Below are 22,019 nucleotides of genomic sequence, written 5' to 3' on the forward strand. Positions count from 1 at the left end.
TTGAAACAAAGAGGCAAAGTTACGATTCAACATTAGTCCTAGATCTCCAAACCAAAATTGCCAAACAAACTGAAACAATTGGACTCATCAATAAAATTCGCAGCAATTTGTTGGAATTCATTTAGTGTACGAAATAGAGTTTATCCCCTAGATGACCCTCGGTTGTATGCCACTTTTCCTGTGGTAAATAGCATTTTAAGAAATTACATTTGAAAATATTAATTACTCCTATGTTGTTGTCAGAATGTTAATTTGCTCTTGACTATTCTTATTCAAGGATTCCATTGTGTTCAGCTCTCCTCTTTTTGAAATTGAGCACCTACGTACGCCAGAAATTTTGAAAAAAAATCATGTAGATAATGCAGAATCTCTAAAACGTCTGTCAATTGCTGTTTCACACTACTCTCAGAAGCGTATCTATATCTGGAGCAGCTGTTATTTCCCCGTTATGTAGTCTGTTGTCCTCAAGAATGTTTGGCGGCATAGTCCTGTTAAGAAAGGTGGAAAATAGAATATCCTGTATACGTTCTCTGTATATATATATATAGTGGAGTGATTTCGTCGCCGGCCAGGTCCTATGGAAAAAGTAGTAGCATCATCCTTATATATTCTCCACATTATGTCCTTCAAGTTGAACGATTATAATGCGTTTCTAACCTCGTTGTTTGACAAGAATAATCCCCAGCATCAACAACAACAGCAGCTTCAGAACCCGGAGTTAGCACCGCAACAGCCGCAGCTGCAACTTTCCCATTCCAACCCTCCCTACGACACTTACGACAACAGAAGCATTAACGCTAACAGCAATAATAATAACAACAACAACACTAGCAACAGCAATAGCGCCAACGCCAACAATATAATAGAAGACGAAGACATGAACGATTCCGTCTCATTTCCCGTTGATTTCGACTTTGGTCTTATCGCACCCTCAGGCAACGCAAACTACAACCGTTCCAAGTCCATTAATTTCCCCGTCAACGAAAATGCACCGCACAGTAACATCACCGAGTTTATGGCTGAGTTGGGACCTCCAGCCGGAGGTGAACACGGCCATCTGCCCAGCGTGAATAACTCCTACTCCAGCAACAGTATTACAGCAGACTCTGGGGTACTTAACAATAATGCGCGCAACACAGCAGCAAATAATATATTCGGAATGAACTACGTCAATACAAATCCTACTACGATAGGTGACAATTACGGGACTCCTTTAGCATCACCCCTATCCCTCGGTTTGAATAACGACCCCCACAGCAATAGCAATCCTAATCCCCACGGCAATCAAGACAACTTTTACATAAAACAGGAGCAGCTTCTGGTGCTTCCCATGCAGTCGAACCAGCAGTTGCACCAACAAGCTAGCGGCTTCAATTTCGCAGCCAAACCTCAGGAGTCGCCTTCTCCACTTTCCAAGGAGCACACACCACCCAACAAAAAACCAGTCAAGGCAAGATACGCACGTATCAAGCTGGAGGAACAGGAATTGCCTGTGCTAATTGGTCCAACCCAGGGCCATCCCCGTCCTCGTGTTAAGTCGGCACATAATGTGATTGAACAGAGATACAGAAACAAGATTAACGACAAATTTACTGCTTTACAGAATCTGGTGCCAACTCTCAGAATGGTAGCAAGAAGGAAGCAGAGACAGCAATTAAATGATGACTACGACTCGGACAATGACGACATTGGAATTTCAGGACTCTCCGAAGAAGATGCAATAGAATTAGAAGGATTGGAGCCCGCCAGAAAATTGAATAAAGGAACTATTCTCGCCAAATCCATCGAATACATCAAGTTCTTGGAATTGAAAAATGATCGTATGAAAATGCAGCACGAGGAATTGCTTCTTAAAGCTAGAATGCTTGGTTTGGTGATCAACGACGACTTGGTCAATCCGGATGTACAGAATAAAAAAAAGTAGCTACCCATCTTTAGATTTAGATTACTATTTATTGGTATATATTAATGATTTGTAATGATATTATGCACTTTGTTTATGGTGTATATAATTTATTTAAATGACAAAACTTGTACACTGATGATAATATGGTTTGCTATTCCTATTACTTGTTGTACACTAGTATCGCTACTAAATGAAAGCCCTAAATGGAAAAAGGTTGTATTGCACGGCAAGTGATTTGATGGCAATTTTTAACTGCTTTTGTATTTTTGTTAAATTTTGACATATTAATTTAGGAGATATAAGTAAGTTCAATTAGATATACTCGTACAAAATTAATACATTTGGATGCAAATTCACATAATGAGGAAGCCGCATCGCGGGGCAACGTCAACACTGACTGCTCGTAGAGAGGATCTTGCCCCTTTGGGGTATCTACCACTTGTTGAAAGTGTAGTACGACTATACGAATCCTACAGAACGTACCCTGAAGCGGACCCCTCCAAAACCAGGCTATTTTCCTATTCCAGCCGAATATATTTATATGTTTGGACAAACACAATAAAAAATGCCAATATCGTCAGATAAAAAATTGGACAGAAATCTGAAACCTACCCCTAACCAAGCGTCGTACCTGATATCGTCTAGGAAACCTTTGTCTTGTAATCCTGCGCCATTGACTCAGACCACCACCAGTGGTGCCATATCATCAGTTGATAATGGTAAACTAGACGACATCACGACATTGTCGTGCAACCTGGCCCACGTCAAAACCCTCGTATAGCGCTGCCACACCGAAATTTTTCACGCGATTGTGTTTACAGAAAAAATCTATACGACCGTTCATTGCAAATCACCAGGAGCTCATTGGATTATAAACCTGGAAGATCCGGTCAGATTGTCAGAAAAAGAGTCTGCCATAGAAAAAAAGATATCTGAATATAGACATAGCAGTTGTTCCCAACTAGACTATTTCAGCCATTCTTCCTATCTACCATATTCTGTCTCCCATTTACTCATCTCATTCTGATTGAATTTGATAGCTGGGTCGCGAAATAAAATTATAGCGAAACTACTCACGGCTTTCGCACTTAAATATATTTGGCAAGTCTTTGAGCACTTCTTTTTCTTTTCGTTATCGATCGATTTCCAGTTGACTCCTTCCTTCTTTCGCTAACATGGCCCTCCTCGACTCGGCCATTGTGGCCTACAACTACTTTGTCTCGCTTTCGCTAACCCAGCAAGTGCTGATCATTGTCTTTGCTCCGTTCATCTACAACATCGTATGGCAATTCTTGTACTCGTTGAGAAGAGACAGAGCCCCGCTCGTTTTCCACTGGATTCCATGGTTCGGTTCAGCCATCCCTTTCGGTATGGCTCCTTACAAGTTCTTTGAAGACTCTCGTCAGAAGTACGGTGATGTGTTCGCCTTCATGTTGTTGGGCAGAACCATGACTGTCTACTTGGGTCCCAAGGGCCACGAGTTTGTGTTCAACTCTAAGTTGAATGAAACCAACGCTGAGGACGCCTACAAGCATTTGACCACTCCTGTGTTTGGAAAGGGTGTCATTTATGACTGTCCCAACCACAGACTCATGGAGCAAAAGAAGTTTGCCAAATACGCTTTAACCAGAGATGCCTTCAAGACTTATGTCCCTAAGATCAGAGAAGAAATAATCAGCTACTTCAAGAACCCTGAAGGTTTCAACATGGGAGAAAAGAACAGCGGTGTCGCCAACATCATGAAGACCCAACCAGAACTTACCATTTTTACTGCCTCCAGATCGTTGTTGGGAGACGATATGAGAAAAAGATTCGATGCCTCGTTCGCCCAGTTATTCTCGGACTTGGACAAGGGATTCACTCCACTCAACTTTGTATTCACTAACTTGCCATTGCCTAACTACAGAAAGAGAGACAACGCCCAACAGAAGATCTCGGCTACTTACAAGTCGTTGATTGAAAAGAGAAGAGCAACTGGTGATGTTGACCCCAACAGAGATTTGATCGACTCGTTGATGACTTACTCGACCTACAAGGACGGTGTCAAGATGACCGACCAGGAAATCGCCAACCTTTTGATCGGTATTCTTATGGGTGGCCAACATACCTCTGCTGCCACCTCTGCTTGGTTCTTGTTGCACTTGGGAGCTAGACCGGACTTGCAAGACGAACTTTTTGAAGAAGTCTCAAACATATTGAAAGAAAAGGGTACCTCCAACTTGAACGACTTGTCGTACGAAGACTTGCAGAACATGACTTTGACCAACAATGTTATCAAGGAAACCTTGAGATTGCACATGCCCTTGCACTCCATCTTCAGAAAAGTCAGCAAGCTGTTACTCGTTCCAAACACCAACTACACCGTTCCTGCTGGCCATTATGTCTTGGTTTCCCCAGGTTACACACAAACTTCTGACAGATTCTTCCCTAATGCTAGCACGTTCGATCCACACAGATGGGACAGCAACAACCTTGCAGACAAGAATGCTGATGAAGGCACCGTTGACTATGGTTTTGGTGCTGTTTCCAAGGGTGTTTCGTCTCCATACTTACCATTCGGTGGTGGTAGACATAGATGTATCGGTGAACAGTTTGCCTATGTGCAATTGGGTACGATTTTGTCTGCTTTTGTGTACAACGTCAAGTGGAGCTTGAAGGGAGAAAAGGTTCCAGCCAATGATTTCACATCAATGGTTGTTTTGCCAGAAGAGCCAGCTGAAATCATCTGGGAAAAGAGAAAAACCTGTACTTTCTAGACGAGAAGAGCCACTCAACATTAAATTCACTTCATAACTATCCAAAATATATGGAATCGTCATAGACAAAGAGCGTAGGACTCTGGAGTTATGTTATAAAAGTTTAAGCCCACTAATTTGAATAGAAGTTTTGGATAGACATACTTCTGCTAATACATGTATGGATTGTTAACAACTAAATATTGTACCACTAAATATTGTACTTCACAGAATTAAATCTCGGGAAGACCTACATTCGCTAGTTCATATCGTTATAGTTCATATTTCAAGCTGTACAAATTAGAAGCTTGAGTGTATTTGTAGGATAACTTTGCAATCAGAATCGTTTGGTGTGCGCATAATATAATGCAAAGAAATAGCCAAATAACCAAGTAGCACAAACACAAAGCAATTCTGGCATTTTTTGTAAAATTGTCATCCATTCCACGGCACTTATATGAGCATACAAAATTCATACCATTTCCTACTTACCCGTATAAATTCACAAGAACTCAAAATACCTTTTCCAAAAACCACAAAGCTCATTCATTTCACTCGTATAGAATTATTCGTATTCTTGCTGCTCCTTATCAGCCTGTGAACAGTTCCCTTTTCCGGCATAATACAAAAGCAATTTCAATCCTGTGCGGCTCATGATGATTCATCTTTATTTACCACGCATCAACGCTGACTGAAGTGCATTTGGTCTCACTTTTCTTTTGTATAGAACCAAGATTTTCACACCCAGTGTCAGCTTTGCTTTCATATAAATAGTGCCCACTGCCGCTTCCGGATTTCCTCAGATTCAGAGTGTTGAGAAGCTAGACAAATTTCTAATTCACAGAGATAAAAACCATACGGTTGCCAATATAAAGTCATACTAGATAGTATTCCCGTACTATATGTATGAAGAACCATTGAAGGTCATAAGAAGTTACCAGTCTTGACCTCGGACCACCGAAAAGCCGTAATATAGAAAACAAAGTAATCGCTAAACACATAAAAGTAACAACCATCTAAAAGAGTACAACTTCCAAGTTATTACTATCATTTACTCCACTATTAGTACATAGAATCATACTGTCATGACCATCAGATCGTTTGAAGTCAAAGTTCCAGCATCGTCTGCCAATATCGGCCCAGGATTTGACGTTCTTGGGGTCGGACTCCAGTTGTACTTGCAAATCAAAGTCACTATTGATTCGTCCAAGGATACCAGCCATGACCCATACCACGTCAAGTTGAGTTACGAGGGAGATTTGGCTGAAAAAGTGCCACTCACCTCCGACAAGAACTTGATCACCCAGACTGCTCTATACATTTTGCGAGTAAATGGTATGGACTCGTTCCCTCAGGGTACCCATATCCATGTGATCAACCCTGTTCCATTGGGTAGAGGATTGGGTTCGTCAGCTTCTGCTATTGTTGGAGGCATTGTTTTAGGTAACGAGATCGGAGAGTTCAAGTTTTCTAAGACCAGATTGATGGATTACTGTTTGATGATCGAAAGACATCCAGACAACATTGCTGCTGCTATGTTGGGTGGGTTTGTGGGCTCGTACTTGCATGACTTATCGCCAGAAGACATGGCTGCGAAAAACGTTCCCTTGGACTACATCTTGCCCAAGCCAGACACTCCTAAAGAAAAAATCGTGTCATCGCAACCACCCACCAATATCGGCGAGTACTTGCAATACAATTGGTGCCACAAAATTAAGTGTGTTGCAATCGTGCCGAACTTTGAAGTTTCGACTGACTCCTCCAGAGCCGTATTGCCAGAAAAGTACGATAGACAAGACATTGTCTTCAACTTGCAAAGATTAGCCATTTTGACGAATGCTTTGACACAGGAAACACCAAACAACAAGCTTATCTATGAGTCCATGAAAGACAAGATCCACCAGCCATACAGATCGGGGTTGATTCCTGGTTTGCAGAAGGTATTGGCTTCTGTGACTCCCGATACCCACCCTGGATTGTGTGGTATCTGTTTGTCTGGAGCTGGACCTACTATCTTGTGTTTGGCTACCGGAGGTTACGACGCCATTGCTGAGACGGTCATAGGAATCTTCAACAAGGCTGGCGTAGAATGCAGCTGGAAGTTGTTAGAATTGGCTTACGACGGTGCCACTGTTGAAATAAAGTAATAGATATAAATAGACCTTGTATAATCAAAAGTTATTGCTTTAGAAGAATAGAAGTAGAAGAGCGTAGGAGAATGTAAGGAATTTCTATTGCACACCATTGACGAGCAATTTAGTAGCCACAGATTTCATTTTTAAATTGTGTTCTTATCGGATGCAAAAATGTCGCCACACCTGAGAAAGATGAACGACATTTTTCTACCCAATGAAATTTCCAATATCAGAGCCTCTATTAAAATTGATACAAACAACTTCATTCCAGATCTGCAATTGTGGGCTTTATATAGATCCTAATATTCTGCCAAAATGTCCGAAAAGAAGCAGTTTGACTCTAGCTCGGATTTGAGATCGAGACTCATCACAGAAGAAGTGTTGGGCACGTCCGGAACTCGGCCTTTGTATGTTTCTTCCATCGAAGTCAATGGAGGAGAGACATTCTCTGCTGAATTTTTCAAGAAGCTCTTGACCCCGCTCATTGACCGCAGCGACTACACGTTGAACCAATTGGTAGACACTATTGGCATAACTCAAGACAAATTGAATAAAACAAATGTCTTCAAGGACATTGCTGTGTCGTTACATTCAGACTACACGGCCTTGATTCCATCAACTGTGAAAAACTACAATAAGGAAACACCTGTTTCGACCAAAGTAGTATTTGATTTACAGTCGATTAACTTGAACATCGGTGAAGGCTTCCTCAATTTCAACAACCAGGAGAACTTGACCTTGAACTTAGACTATTTGAACAACAACTTCAATGACAATGCCGAGTTAGTCAATATTGGAGTTAACTACAATCCATACAAGCCCAATGACCACTTGATTACCAACACGAAGTTCTTGGCCAACTTAAACAACCCTTCGTTCAAATTCTTGATAGACTTGTTCCACTCTCAACAGAACAACCAGACGTGGCAGCAATCCTCTGAAGGCTCTACCGGAGGTTTAATTGGATTACAGTACAACCAGCTGAAGACATTGACCTATTTGACAGGCTTGTCGTTTGCCAGAAGAACCATTCACAACATTGACGATGCTGCTGCTGATGAGTTGAAGTTTTTCGCTGGCGATTTCTTGAAGTCGTCTATCATATCGCAAGTAGCCTATTCTGATGTAGAATTCTTGAATCTGTTCACTAAGAACTTCCCCACCAACGGACTTAAGTTTGTACTCAGCAACGAGATCTCCTCCAACCAAGAACAGGAAAACCCAGACAATCATGCTGCGTTTTTAAAATCTTCTCTTTCCCTCAATTACTACAAATCGTTCTTGAACAATGCCATCACTACTGAATTTTCTTCAGATTTTGGTGGAATCTATTCTTCTTCTAATGGACCAGTTCATATCAGTGACCGTTTCTACTTGGGGGGAGTTGACTCGTTTAGAGGCTTCTGTAGAAATGCTGTCAATATCAACGGTGGCTCGCTGTTCTACAAGCTTAGTGGTACTATTTTCTCCCAGTTGCCTCCTTTCATACATCCAGTTGCTAAAGGCAGTGCTGTAGACAAAAAGTTGGACGACGGCTTCGGTCACGAAGCTAATCCTTTGAGATTTTACGCTACTGGTTCCATTGGTAACGTTTCAGACAACATGCTTGAAGACGATTCTGGTGTTAGTAGTGTAGGTATTGGGCTCAGATACTTCAACTACTGGGCCAACTTTGACGTAGGGTACTTCCTTGCTAAGAGATACGGAACGGATGCTGGAGATTCTGGTATCAAAGACGGTTTACACTTATCGATATCCATCGGAGGATCTAATCGTTCTGTCTAGGAAAAGTTTAACTATGCTAGATACATAAGGTACAATAATGTAGTATTAAATGAACAATAAGTTCTATCTACTAATGACGAGTCATTGCGTAATTCAATCTTCAAGAAAAATGACATAATTCTTTTTCTCCTATAGATATTGTATTTACATTTATAATCTCCTTATTGTGGATAGTACTTTTTAGCACCCAAAGTTAACAATTCTGCGCGCAAAAACGATTGCAAAAAAATCGCGAAATTTCACATCGCGTTCAATAGTAAACAACAATTCAGTTTAATAACTTTATTGAATTGTTTGTTCCTCAATCTTCTTACGAATTCTCCAGTCTCTATCATGGGTGTTACTGGTCTTCTTCCTTGCTTGAAAGAGATCCAGAATCCAGGCACTCTTGAACAGTACCGAGGCAAGACTCTAGCCATTGATACCTATGGCTGGCTCCATCGAGCTCTAATCTCGTGTGCCGAGGAATTGTGTCTTGAAAGGCCCACTCGCAAGTATATAACGTCGATTTTGAAGCGGGTAGATATGTTGCGTCATTTTGGCGTCGAGCCCTACTTCGTTTTTGATGGGGCTGCCTTGCCTACCAAGGCTGAAACGGCCAATGAAAGACGCGTGAAACGTCAGGAAGCCCGCAAAAAAGCCGAAGAATACCTGAAAGCAGGCAAAAGACTGTTGGCATGGAAAGAATATATGAAGGCAGCCAGTGTGACATCTCAGATGGCCAAATCGGTCATGGTAGAACTAGATGCCCGGGGCATTAAGTATATAGTAGCTCCGTATGAGGCAGATCCCCAGATGGTATACTTGGAAAAGATTGGACTTGTAGACGGTATTCTTTCTGAAGATTCCGATTTGTTGATTTTCGGTTGTAACCGTTTGATTACGAAGCTCAAAGACGATGGAACACTAGTGGAAATATGTCGTCAGGACTTCCACAAGGTCAAGCTGATTCCGTACTTGAGCAAATTCTCCCAAGAACAGCTCCGGTTGATAGCAATGCTTTCTGGCTGTGATTATACCAACGGCATCCAAGGTATTGGCATCAAGACAGCTTTCAATTTGGTCCAGAAACACGCCAAGCTTGAAAGAATAGTAGCAGTCTTGAGAGCTGAAGGAAAACCTATAGATGAAGGGTTCCACGATGAGCTTCATAGAGCAAACTTGGCATTCCAGTTCCAGAAAGTATTCAATCCAAAGCTTCAACAGCTCAAGACTTTGCATGATTACCCTGAGGATTTGGAACTAGACTACGAGGTTCTTGAATCATGTTGTGGAAGAACTTTCAGCAACGAACTCTACATCCAGATTTGCAATGGTTCTATACACCCAAACACTCACGAAGCCTTGGTTTCAAGAGAGCAGAGTTTGTCCAGTCTCAAGAGCAATTCAGTCAATATTAGCTCAGTGAAATCTGCTCCAGCTCAATTGTCTCAGCGGTCAAAGTCTATTACTGCTACTCTAACTCCAAAAGGACCACAGAAGACAGTCTTTGATTTCTTTCAAGTTAGAAAACAAGTTGTTTCTGTGTCACTGATTACCGGTAATTCAGTATCTTCAGTAACTTCGTTATCGACTGGTAGTACAACCGTCAAGACTCTGAAAACGCCCGAAAAGAGATTATATCCAGCATCTGACCGTAGCAAAATGTCGCCTACCTCAAGAAAGATGCAAAGAATTGCAGATGATCCAATACCACCTGCAAGTTCTGTTGGAAAGATCAGTAAATTCTTTTCGTCATCTCTGGACAAGACGCAAGAAAGTCAGGTTAAGACAGTAGAGCCGTCTTCACTTTCTTGGGACTCAAGCATGATTGGAGATTCGTATTTTTCTGATGAACCAGGCAGTCCTGTCAAGTCTGTCAACACCAATGATATCTTGGAAGATCTAACTGATACAGACGATCCAATTTTTGATCCTCCGGAGAATGACACGGAAAACTCTACTTCTGAACAGTCTACTTCTAAAGTAGAAAGTACAATATCTGATAATTTTGGTATTGACGATGACGACGATGAGATCGAAGAGTCTCCTGTAAAGAACAAGGAAGCACCTCGTTTGCAGCAAGTTCAACCTACCAAGATGGAAGTGCTTAGGGAGAATTTAAGGGAAGAATTCTCGTTCAGCATGAATCCTCTTCCCACTAGAAGCAACTCCTCATTGACATATTCAAGTAATAGATCTGCTAGGCTTCCTTTACAGGCCAAGGATGTAAACATTAGTTCTCGATCTTTGAAAGCTAGAGCAACTGAACCAAAATGTGTATCTACATTCAAGCCACAGACTGAAAAACAACAGTCTCAACAGCATATTAAACCACCGAAAAAGCATATAGATCTCAAACAATTTGCATTTGGAAGAAATTAGCATTCTTCTTTGTATATTATTATTACTATTACTATTACTAGATATCATTATTGCATTTTATCAGACTTATGTTTGTATTCTACAATGTATTCTATAGTCGAAGTCTAGAGACCCCTTAGCAAACATGCTGCTACTACCAATCTTGTCAATTGTGCCTGTTTTTGGGATTCGTCACTGCTTATCTTCACGTCAGACAATTTGTACACCTTGATGACTTTAGGAACGTCCACCAATTGGCCGAGAGTTTTATCGTTCAACTCAATGTTACTGTCCTTTTCTATTCTCAATAGCTTAAGCAAATGGTTGTTCGTGTCTATGAATGATTTTTCATCAATGTCTTCAGTTTTGAAGACCTTGATCGCTATGATATTCGGACATTTCTCATCTACTCCAAATTTCTTTAGGGCTTCCATAATTTTATTGATAGGAGACAAGTTGAAGATGATCTCTGTGTTGACTGTTCTGGCTTTCAAGGTATCATTGGCATAGTTAGCTATTGACCTGTGGATGCTACCATACAAATGTTCTACAGAGACTACATGGTAGGTATTGAGAAAGCAAAAGTCATATTCGGCGTTGGCAGCTATCAATTCTTTTTTCACAGTGCTGATAGTGTCATTTTCTATTCCCGTGAAAAGTGAAATGAACACGGTGTACTGTGGATACAGCGGAAAGGAGACAGAAGTCCACGACATGCTGTGAATGCTTACGTGAATCTTGGAGAGTATAGAAAACTTAGATCCATCTCATTTCTCGCACTATTAGACTTTAACTATGGAGCTAAATATGAAGGATCTTAACTATGAGACTGTGCAGCCTGCTATGAAATCAGAACAATTCCCCAGGAAAGAGAACTTAAGAAAAACGATAAATAAGTCTTGACTCCAAGGAATTCTCCTAGAGTTGCCATATAAAATTGATACTTCTCCTTTCTCTCGTTGCTTAAGAACTTTTAAATTGCATCCGTCAGCTCTCCATATATTCCATTCTTCGTTTGCTTACATAATCGCCCTCTGCCTCACTTTAGAGACCTACTTCATTTTTATAGTTAACAGCGATATCAAGAGCATTTCAGATCACATTTCCACAACTTGTTCACCAAAAGAAGATTGGCAATTGCCAGAAATGGACTCAGACTCCAAGCCCAATGCAATTGAATTGCACGTGCCGACTTTGCTCGACACAATATTCAAAGACAATGTTCAAGAGCTACTTCCCCCACACAGCATTAAAGCTCCCGAATACACAGAAATACTTCTTCAGAAGACAACCAAAGCCAACAAGTATTACGGATCTTTCCAACGGTATACACGGCAATTCATACCAGATGATTCAGCAGCAAACACGGCCATTGTGCGATGGACCAATTCGTCTATAGAGTCTACACAAAGACTCATAATAGATTCGTGGATAGGCTCAGATTACAAAGGAAATCAGGTCAGAACCGAAAATCTGCCACATCAGAATGTTCAGACGAAAACTACTGCAAATTCATTATTCTCATGGTCCTCTGGTGATGCTTACATTGAACAGAGAAAGAAAGAACTTCAGTTAGCCAAGGGCAAGGAAAAGAGTAGAAAGGAGAACCAGAAAACACATAGTCATCAAAAAGAAGTTCTGCCCGAGGAGACAGCATCTAATAATGTTACAGAATCAGAAAGCAAGAGGGAAGCACAAGAGAAGAGACTCAAGAAGTTGAATCTCACGGTTCCGAAAGAGTCTATTACCAACAGACTTAATCGTATTATAGAGAAAGAATCCAATACCTTCATTCATGCCCGTATCCAGCGTATTAAGACACATCACACCGAGCAGATCACAAAGCAGATCCATGAGAGAAAGAGAAAAGACCACGAATTGTACTTGAAGAAGTTACGACTCAAGGAAGAAGAATACGACAAAGCATTAAAGGCAGCAACCACAGAAACACAGAAACAGGGATTTTTCGGTAACTTGTTTGGATTCAATTCGACAACTACGAATTCTCGTTCAGAATTGGATTTTCAACTCAAAGATTCATTTGATAACGAATCAGTTGCTAGCCATACATCAACTACAGCATCTAAGACGAACAACAGTAATAGCAAGAGATTTTCGTTTCTTCCTGTAGGAGGGCTCTGGAGCTCTGGTTCTGGAGGGAAAGAGCTGAACAAGAATGACTTGTCTGAAGTTTCTCCTAGTAAGAAAAGTGAATCTTCTAATGATCATATACATCCTGCCGAAGTTGTCCTTCGCGAGGAAATCGAATTACAAGAAGAAAATGAAGTAGCAGAAATAGAAGAGAAAGAAGAAGTACACGAAGGTGAAAATGAAAATGGGTATGACTTTGATGATGAAGAATTCGACGATTTCACATCGGCAGAACCATTGCCTAAAACTTCAACTACCATAACAGCAATGGCTCCTTTAAAACCATCTACTTTTCTGCCTCCTCCTAGTTCTACAACGAATGAATTCAATCTCACTACTCAACACAACATCAACGCGGACCTTTTGGACATATTTGGTCCTGAAAAGAAGAGTAACGAAGCTAACGAAAATCTACTCAATATATAAGTAGTTCATAGTAAATAGAACAAAATCTGTAATAGAAAAGATACTAAGACAGGATTGTGGAAATGCAAAAGTCGTATACTTTCCATGATTCTGCAAGACTTCTCCAGTGACTGACTGCGAGTTTGCGAGTTTGCCATACTGAAATCAAACGTAAACAAGTCCTATATTCTTCGTACTTTAAGCTGTCTCCCTTGCTTATATAATTCTTTTTGCGTCACAAGCCGCAAGATCTGAGATCTGATAGCGACAAATGTCCGGTAAGTTGCATTAAATAAATTTTCATTTAGCTCACGTGATGTATACATTTTTCAGTGAGGAAGTTCTATTGAAGTTTCTCTATATCAGCTAGCAAGTCTCATAAAATCACGAATTATCCATTTTCTCCCTAAAAGCCGGCACAATGTTAAGAGGAAGCGTGCTGTCTTCATTGCGGGCTATGCAGCGTTCTAGCCTTGCAAGAAGAGCATTTACTGCTGCCACCAAACCCAACATCGAAACTTCCACTCTTTCGAATGGGCTTCGATTAGTTACAGACTCCACACCGGGCCATTTCAGCGCTCTTGGGGCCTATGTAGATGCTGGATCGAGATTTGAAAACCCTAATAAGCCCGGCTTGTCTCATATATGTGACCGTTTGGCATGGAAGTCTACTGAAAAGTACTCAGGCATGGAGCTCATAGAGAACCTTGCCAAGTTGGGTGGAAACTACATGTGTTCCGCACAAAGAGAATCTGTCATCTACCAGGCTTCTGTTTTCAACAAAGATGTAGAAAAGATGTTTGATTGTATTGCCCAAACTGTGAGAGCTCCTCGTTTCACTGACCAGGAACTCTTTGAGACTCTTCAAACTGCAGAGTACGAAGTCAACGAAGTTTCGCTAAAACACGATATGTTTCTTCCGGAAGTTTTACATTCGGCTGCATACCAAAACAATACCTTGGGATTGCCCTTGTTCTGTCCCCCAGAACGGATCCCAGAAATCGGCAAATCTGACATCATCAACTACCACAACCAGTTCTTCCAGCCACAGAACATCGTAGTGGCAATGGTAGGTGTGCCTCATGAACATGCTGTCAAGTTAGCTGAAAAACAATTTGGGGATTGGAAGCCGGCAAAGAGTTATAGGCCCGACTTCGGAACCGTCAAGTACACTGGTGGTGAAATATCCTTGCCTTTCCAGCCTCCCATCTACAGTAATATGCCTGAACTATACCATATGCAAATTGCGTTCGAGACTACCGGTTTACTCAGTGACGACTTGTATGCGTTGGCAACTTTACAGAAGCTACTTGGAGGTGGTTCCTCATTTTCTGCTGGTGGTCCAGGTAAGGGTATGTTTTCCAGATTGTACACCAGAGTATTGAACCAGTACGCATATGTAGAGAACTGCATGAGTTTCAACCATTCGTACATTGATTCTGGTCTCTTTGGTATAACGATATCGTGTTCTCCAAATGCTGGCCATGTGATGTCGCAGATCATCAGTTTTGAGTTGTCAAAATTGCTTGAAAAAGATCCTGCCAAGGGCGGACTCACAGAGAAAGAAGTCAAGAGAGCCAAGAACCAGCTTATCAGCTCCTTGTTGATGAATATAGAGAGTAAGCTCGCCAGATTGGAAGACTTGGGCAGACAGATCCAATGCCAGAACAAGATCACCACCATCGACGAGATGATCCAGAAGATCGAAAGCTTGTCTCTAGAAGACTTGAGAGTAGTAGCTGAAAAGGTACTTACTGGCAGTGTAATAACTAAAGGCATAAGTAGCGGACAACCTACTGTAGTAATGCAAGGAGACAGAGCTTCATTTGGTGACGTTGAGTTCATTCTTCGTCACTACGGTTTGGGGAAGTTTCAAGGTCCTCCATTGGAAGAACCTAGAGATTTCTCCAAGATAGAAAAGCCTCATAGATTTGGTAAATGGTTCTAGGTTGAAATGTCAAGATCTAAAAGTATTCGTTTTAGCGTTATTGATAGAAGATTTGTAAATAATGTACATATATATAACATGAAAGTAGATTTTAAGCATTGATCCCTAGTCTTTGTCTCAATTCTAATACCTCTTTTTCCAACAGCAACTTGCTCTCCTTGAGATTAATATTCTCTCGTTCTGCTGTTCTTATTTGCAAGTCTTTCTCCAGTTGCTCGTTCTGGAGAATATCGAGCGAAGACTTGTAGTGGCTAACTTTATTCTGATAATCGAAGTTTTCGTCGTTGTATTTCTTTCTTAGTTGAGCTTCATTTGCAATCTTAATTTCCAATTGCTTGACGTCCTTTTCCAAATTCTTAATAGTCCTTGATGCTTCATGGTTTTCGCTCTGAGAATTGTCCAACTCCTTCATGAGGTCTCTGACCTTGTCTTCCCAGAATCTAAGCTGTTCATTGCCATAAAGTTTTTCTTCCAACTCATGAACCTTCGAACTCAATTCTTTGTTAATTTTCTTCAACGTAATGTTTTCTTCAGATGACACCAAATGTTCTTTTCTTAATTTCTGGTAGTCTTGCATCTCACTACTAATCGACGATCTAGATTGAGATAACTCCGATTTGATTTCACTGGATTCTTGTCTTTGGTTCTCAAGGTGTGTTCTCAAAATGTTCATATCCTTATTGGTCTGAGCCAATTCAGCTTCCGACAAATCAAGTTTGTGTGTAAGTTCCAGAAGCTGATCCTCAAGTTTGGCCTTGGTCTCAAGTAATTCGTCTCTCTGATTCGTAACAGATTCAACCAACTCTCTCAACGACAGAACTTGTTTGTTCAAATTCCCTATCTTTCTATCGTTGATTTCCTGAGCATTCTCCAACTGTCTGGATTTATTCGAAAGTAAATCTACTCTCGTCTCCAAGACATTTACGTGTTCAATCTTCAATGCATAATCTTCTTCCAATGTTTTCTTTTCTTTAGTTAAATCTTCAAGGTCAAGCTGAAGCTTCTTGCTGTCCTTAATTAAACTGTTCTCGGTATCTGTCTTGAATGCTAACTCCTTGTTCAAGGTTATGATTTCTTCTCTGTACTTATCAGTCTTTTCTTTATTCTCGTAGTTCTTCTTGTGGTAGTATATCTTTTCTTTCAACTCCTTGATCTTAGCTTCTTGTTGTTTCATGGCAAAGTTCTTGTCTTGAATTGTTTCTTCAAGCTTGGAGTTATTTGTTCTAATCTCTTTGATCATGATCTGAGAAGTTCTAGCCTCTTCCTTAGCAAGCTTTAACTGGTTCTTTGTCTCGTTCAAATCATTGAGAGCAGATTCTTCGTGACGTTTGCTGATTTGAACAGCAGCTTCAGCAAGTTCAAGCTTGTCATAATACTCTTCTGATCTCCTCTTGTATAGCTCTAGATTCAGAGCAAGGTCAGAATTCTTAGTGCGAAGGGTATCGTGTCTAACTGTAAGCTGTGCCAACTTGTCTTCATAGTCAGAAATTGATGTCTTGAAATTGGCCGTTTTAGCCGAATATAATTCATCTTCTGACTCTCTGAGTAGCGATTTCAATCGAAGAATTTCGCTCTTCGAAGTTGTAAGTTCTTCACGAGTCGTCCTAAGCGTCTTGGTAATGTCCTGATAAATTTGAGCAAAGTCCAGATTTGATGTCATACTGAAGCTGATACGGCCAAAACTATCACTTTTTGAGATTGATCTGCTTGCTTCAGAGAAACTCTCGTCCGCTGATATGAATTCCTCAAATTTGCCTTCAAGTTCCAGAACTCTTCTTTGCGATTCTCTGAATTTCTTCTCGTAATCAGTCCAGCTATTAATTCCTCTTGTCGCCAGTAAACGATTCAATTTCTTTTGAATATCAATTGCATAATTTTCTGCTCTTTGAGAATTGGACATTTCTTGTTGAAGTTGGAGTTTCAATGAATTTATCTCTTCGTGCAACAGATCTAAAGTTTCTGTACGACTACGAAGTTCATTTTGCTTGATTGGCAGTCTATCCTGTTGAGATTCGTTGTGAAATCTATCCCTGAGCATGGAAAGTTCTTCAACCAACTTCTTATTCTCAAACTTTTCTTTGCGCAATGCAGCAGTGTTTTCATTCAATTTCAACTTGATATGAGCAAATTCTTCGACAAATGCTGGATCGGGTGGCTGATTTTCTTTCTCGATCTCTTTCTCTCTAGCTTCCTCTTCTAATTCAGATAACTTCTTCGATAAAATAAAAATTTTGTCTGAGTACTCTTCTTTGGCTATTCTTGCTGCATCATAATCAACTTTGAGCTTTTCAACAACGACTGAAAGTGATTTATTTTCTCTTACTGAATCAGACAATTGTTCTTGCAAATTTTGAATTTCCAAAGATTGATTAGTTACCAATGTATTGAGTTGTTCAGTCTCTTTTTCCAAGGAGCTTAATTTTGCAACCTGAATTTGGAGCTTTTCCACCTGTGCATTTTTCTGAGCAATTTCATCCTTGTGGCTCTCGACTTCCTTCTTCAAAGCTTTATTCGTTCCTTCGAGAACCTTAATGTTTTCTTCTTCGAAAAGTTTTTGCTTTGACATTGTCTCTTGAATTTCTCTATCCTTCAGTTCTAAATCAGACTCCAGTTTCGAAAGAAGATCTTTCAATTTCTTAACTTCATCGAGTAAAGATTCATGCTTTGGCAATATCAAACTGTTCTTCGATATCTCCTCCTCTAACTTTCTGCTGAGCTGTTTCATGTCCTCCACTTTAGATTCACTACTTGACTTCAAAGAAGCATGTTCCTTTTTTAAATCTTCAATATGCTTTTCTCTCTCTACCTTCTCGAGCTTGTGTTTCTTCACAACCAATTCCAAGTCGGCCAATTTGGACTTGAAATCATCACGTTCTTTAGTCAAGGATGACAAATCAGCAATATTCCTATTCGAATTTTCTGAAGACTCTTTAAGCTTGGAATCTAGTAGTTTCTTCTCTTCTGACAACTTATTGTTTTCTTGTTTCATTTGATTAATTTTCAGTTCGAATTCACGAATCCTTGACGAAATCTTAGCTTCTTCACTTTTTGCCTTCTCTAATTTAAGATCTTTGTCTTTAACCAAATTGGTAGTAGTTATGATTTCGTCTTCTAATTTGTTGATTTGTTCCTTCAACTTGGTATTGTCGTTCTCCAAATTGTTCTTCGATGTTTCTACTTCTTCCAACTTGTTGACTTGCTCTTTCAATTTGGAATTTTCATCCTCAAGGTTGCTCTTTGACTTTTCTGCTTCTTCTAATTTCAGACTTATATCTTTGACTTTTTCACTCATTTCAGCATCTTCAAGCACTTTGACTGATTCTTCCAAAAGCGGTTTGATATTAATAAATAAATCCATCCAAAGACTTGAACTTCTAGATTCGTCCAACTGTTTCATAGTTCTTGCAATGATTTGGGCTGATTGAACTTCTCTGATCTTCTTTTGCAAGTTTGATCTTATAGAAGTTCCCCTAATTACACTTTGTACATCAGTGAATAATCTTTTCAAACTAACATCTCTCATTTCTTCCAATTTTCCAAGAATACCATTCTTAAAGAAAATTTTTGTCACACCGACTTTGAACGTATCCGGATCCAATTCGGCAAATCTCAAGATCCGTTCACTGTTGGTCTTGAGGTCTTTGGTATATATCTCCTTTACGTTAATTATTGCATATCTTTGGTAGAATTCGTCAAACGTCATTCTATTTGGATAGCCAGCTCTTGTAATTCTGATACCTTCCAAAACTCCGTTACACCTCAATTGGCTCAAAACGAGATTTTTGTCAAACTTGTTAGCTTTCTTGTTGAGGTTAGGCAAAATGCATCTTACGAAATGTGGTTCAGTGCATTCTAATTGGTCCATCAAATCTTTTAATTGATCTTTGTGTTTCAGAGAAGCAGTCTGCAACTTGGCACCTCTCTTGGGATCCACCACAAGATGTTCGTCGTTCTCAAACATATCCCTAATAAAATTGTTCGAAGAGTATGGAAGCAAGCTCAATAAATTTTCGCTAACAGGATCGGTATTCTTTTGTAACCAGCCATCTACATTATATTCGACCAATCCAGCATAATGATGAATGATAAATCCACTCTTGAACTTGTTTTGCTGAAACTTCTTGCTTTGGCCGCTAGCCCAATGATCTGCCAACTTTTCCATGAATGACTTATCAGAAGAATTTGGAATAACACATTCTTCATCTAAAAGCTTGAAAACACCCATAGGATTCTTTGTTTCTATCAAATCAATGGTGGGTTGTAAATCGAGACCGAAATCAATAAACTCCCATTGGATGGCTTCCTTCAAGTACTCGCTTTGTTCAAGAATAAAGGAGTGGTGGTTGAAAAACTGTTGCAACTTCTCGTTTGTATAGTTGATACAAAGCTGCTCGAAGGAGTTCATTTCAAAAATTTCAAACCCTGCAATATCCAAGACTCCGATAAAATTGAGGTCTTCATTTGCTTGGTCAGAATCGTTTTCCAAATTGACATTGATTCTGGCTATTATGAGCTGGAAAAGCTTCTCATAGAGATGTTTGGCAAATGCGTCTATGGCGTACTTAGCCTCTGATGCCTTCTTGGACTTCTGAACAAATTCTCTGCCAGCCTTGACTTTAGGCCTCAAGATATTATTGGTGAAGTCGCTTTGGTCTATTCCCAAGAGTTCCGTTATAATTTGCACTGGTGACTCCTGTGTGAAGCTTGCTTGTTCGGACTTCCAAGAGGTGAACTCCAAGTTTCCTAGATGCAATACTACGGCTAAGATCTGGAAAATGTGATTTATTTCGGAGACTTCAAAACCCATGATCTTGAATGCTTCCAGTAAGATATTGAACTCCTTGAAGTCGTCTACATTGGGAATGGTGATCTTGGGGTTGTTCAAGTATTTATACGTGGTGATGTCTTTGTTCAAGCCAAAGTTGGACAACTGGTCGTACCCTTTCAAGAATTGGTAAAATACATGATAGTTACGTTCCTGAGACGCCTGATATACTACTCTGGACTTCTCCAAGAGATAGTAGTCTATGTTGGCTCTACTGATTTCTCCTCGTGAAGAGAAGTATATCTGGATAAACTTACCAAATCTCGATGAGTTGTTATTCTTGATGGTTTTGGCATTTCCAAAGCTTTCAAGAATCGGATTTGCTTGAAGAATCCTGGTATCAATGGTACGAGAATGGGTGGAAATATCTCTGATTTTCTCTGGTGAAGACGGCGTAGAGCCGCCTACAGGATGAGTTATCGATGACAAGTACTGGATGATCTTCTTCGTATTTTCCGTCTTCCCAGCACCAGATTCACCAGTCACGAGAATGGATTGGTTCTTTTTGTTGGACAAAAGATTTCTGTAAGTACCCTCAGCTGTAGCAAAGATGTGAGGAGGAGGCCTTTCGAAAACGTGAGAATGGTAGCGTTCAAGCGTTCGAGTATCATATATTGGAAGTGACTTATAGGGATTGATAGCGACCAAAAAAAGTCCAGAATATGTGTAGATCAAATCGTCATTGTATCTCAAATACAAGTTGTACACCACAGAGGGTTCGTTCAAGTGTGTCAACTCAGCCATATCATTGCACTTATTGAATTTGGCAGGGTTACAATTCTCAAGCTGGTCTTGCGGTACTACTCGTTGTGTTCCATTGCCGTTTCCACCGACTACTGTGACTTGACAGGTGCCGTCCTTGTTGTAATCTGTGATGTAGCCCTTGGTGAAAAGATCGTCTGTGTCTGGGATCCACACCCAGTTCTTCAGGTCAAACCCGTTATCGTCGGAAGACATGGTACTAAGCGGACGGTATTGTGCACGATCTGTGTATGCCTTCTCAGAAGATAACTGGGCAAATTGATAAGTCCGTTCTGCTAATGTTGACCTCTTGAAGTAGCTCGTTTAAGTTTTCATGTAGTAAACAAAATTTCTGTCCAAAACAAAAATAGAGATTATCTGCAGGACGTGTTAGTTTTCCCCAGTCAAACAATGGTGAATAGCCTTCAAGGATTAGAATTCAGAATTGTTCGTGATTCAGCAGAAAAAAAGGTTGAAATCATCACATAGTTAGATTTGAAAGATACTGATTGTTTGAGAGGTTGTACAACCTGTTCATCTGGAAATTTTAGATCTATTCCTGCCGTGTGATTTGGTATTCGTCGGGTTCCACGTCTATTCCGTTTTGTGTTTGTGTTATGTCCCAATCGGGTAAAATGTTGCAATTTTCTTAACTATGGAGCGGGAAGAAATGGGTATAGCGAATAGGAATAACTGGTTCAGATTGATCTTTGGTTTAGAATTGTTCTAGCTAACTCAATGGGTATTTTCCATAATTATGATAGGTTGACTTTGCAATTTTCAAATTCAATATGAAATACAGAGGTTTGTCCATACATTTTATGAATATCGGTACAACTTTCAATAAATGCAGTAATATGTTCAATACTTATGGTAAATACATGAAAATAAATCCATTAGAATAAGCTAGTCATTAATAACGGCATTACACACCCACAATCACTGATTTGTTCAGTTAGAAAGAGAATATTGTAACTATTCTCTTTTGTGTATTGCTTTCCTCAATATTTTGTAAATAAAGCTATGCATATAAACCTGCATATGT

The 22,019-nt window shown here is 40.1% G+C and overlaps 9 protein-coding genes across 9 annotated transcripts; 7 read left to right on the top strand and 2 right to left on the bottom strand. All coding sequences in view use genetic code 12, as the record gives it.

Annotated features, from left to right (window-relative positions):
* Positions 1 to 619: 619 nt before the first annotated feature.
* PICST_68338 (hypothetical protein) lies at positions 620 to 1,924 on the top strand (the record flags this gene model as incomplete). Its single annotated transcript, XM_001386102.1, has 1 exon — positions 620 to 1,924. One exon carries the CDS (start codon positions 620 to 622, stop codon positions 1,922 to 1,924), a length of 1,305 nt encoding a protein of 434 aa, XP_001386139.2.
* Positions 1,925 to 3,081: 1,157 nt separating this feature from the next.
* CP51 (Cytochrome P450 51 (CYPLI) (P450-LIA1) (Sterol 14-alpha demethylase) (Lanosterol 14-alpha demethylase) (P450-14DM)) lies at positions 3,082 to 4,662 on the top strand (the record flags this gene model as incomplete). The annotated part of the gene is made up of 1 exon (XM_001386103.1): positions 3,082 to 4,662. The coding sequence occupies one exon, from the start codon at positions 3,082 to 3,084 to the stop codon at positions 4,660 to 4,662; it is 1,581 nt and encodes a 526-aa protein (XP_001386140.2).
* Positions 4,663 to 5,407: 745 nt separating this feature from the next.
* Positions 5,408 to 6,829, top strand: THR1 (homoserine kinase). Its single transcript, XM_001386104.1, has one exon. The coding sequence runs from the start codon at positions 5,727 to 5,729 to the stop codon at positions 6,786 to 6,788; it is 1,062 nt and encodes a 353-aa protein (XP_001386141.1). The 5' UTR covers positions 5,408 to 5,726; the 3' UTR covers positions 6,789 to 6,829.
* A 223-nt stretch (positions 6,830 to 7,052) lies between these two features.
* SAM50 (SAM50-like protein) lies at positions 7,053 to 8,630 on the top strand. The gene has a single exon (XM_001386105.1). It carries the CDS (start codon positions 7,092 to 7,094, stop codon positions 8,559 to 8,561), a length of 1,470 nt encoding a protein of 489 aa, XP_001386142.2. The 5' UTR covers positions 7,053 to 7,091; the 3' UTR covers positions 8,562 to 8,630.
* A 264-nt stretch (positions 8,631 to 8,894) lies between these two features.
* On the top strand, positions 8,895 to 10,925 carry EXO1 (5'-3' exonuclease; the record flags this gene model as incomplete). Its single annotated transcript, XM_001386106.1, has 1 exon — positions 8,895 to 10,925. The coding sequence occupies one exon, from the start codon at positions 8,895 to 8,897 to the stop codon at positions 10,923 to 10,925; it is 2,031 nt and encodes a 676-aa protein (XP_001386143.2).
* A 104-nt stretch (positions 10,926 to 11,029) lies between these two features.
* PICST_62985 (conserved hypothetical protein) lies at positions 11,030 to 11,620 on the bottom strand (the record flags this gene model as incomplete). The annotated part of the gene is made up of 1 exon (XM_001386285.1): positions 11,030 to 11,620. One exon carries the CDS (start codon positions 11,618 to 11,620, stop codon positions 11,030 to 11,032), a length of 591 nt encoding a protein of 196 aa, XP_001386322.2.
* Positions 11,621 to 12,050: 430 nt separating this feature from the next.
* Positions 12,051 to 13,481, top strand: PICST_33452 (Uncharacterized conserved protein; the record flags this gene model as incomplete). The annotated part of the gene is made up of 1 exon (XM_001386107.1): positions 12,051 to 13,481. The coding sequence occupies one exon, from the start codon at positions 12,051 to 12,053 to the stop codon at positions 13,479 to 13,481; it is 1,431 nt and encodes a 476-aa protein (XP_001386144.2).
* Positions 13,482 to 13,917: 436 nt separating this feature from the next.
* Positions 13,918 to 15,408, top strand: MAS2 (Mitochondrial processing peptidase alpha subunit, mitochondrial precursor (Alpha-MPP); the record flags this gene model as incomplete). Its single annotated transcript, XM_001386108.1, has 1 exon — positions 13,918 to 15,408. One exon carries the CDS (start codon positions 13,918 to 13,920, stop codon positions 15,406 to 15,408), a length of 1,491 nt encoding a protein of 496 aa, XP_001386145.1.
* Positions 15,409 to 15,417: 9 nt separating this feature from the next.
* Positions 15,418 to 21,265, bottom strand: MYO1 (Myosin-1 (Type II myosin)). Its single transcript, XM_001386286.1, has 2 exons — positions 18,605 to 21,265; positions 15,418 to 18,538 (listed from the first exon to the last, which is right to left on the bottom strand). Exons 1-2 carry the CDS (start codon positions 21,188 to 21,190, stop codon positions 15,500 to 15,502), a joined length of 5,625 nt encoding a protein of 1,874 aa, XP_001386323.2. The 5' UTR covers positions 21,191 to 21,265; the 3' UTR covers positions 15,418 to 15,499.
* Positions 21,266 to 22,019: the final 754 nt, after the last annotated feature.

Source organism: Scheffersomyces stipitis, chromosome 7 (assembly GCF_000209165.1).
Source record: "Scheffersomyces stipitis CBS 6054 chromosome 7, complete sequence".
Classification (NCBI taxonomy): Eukaryota; Fungi; Ascomycota; class Pichiomycetes; order Serinales; family Debaryomycetaceae; genus Scheffersomyces; species Scheffersomyces stipitis.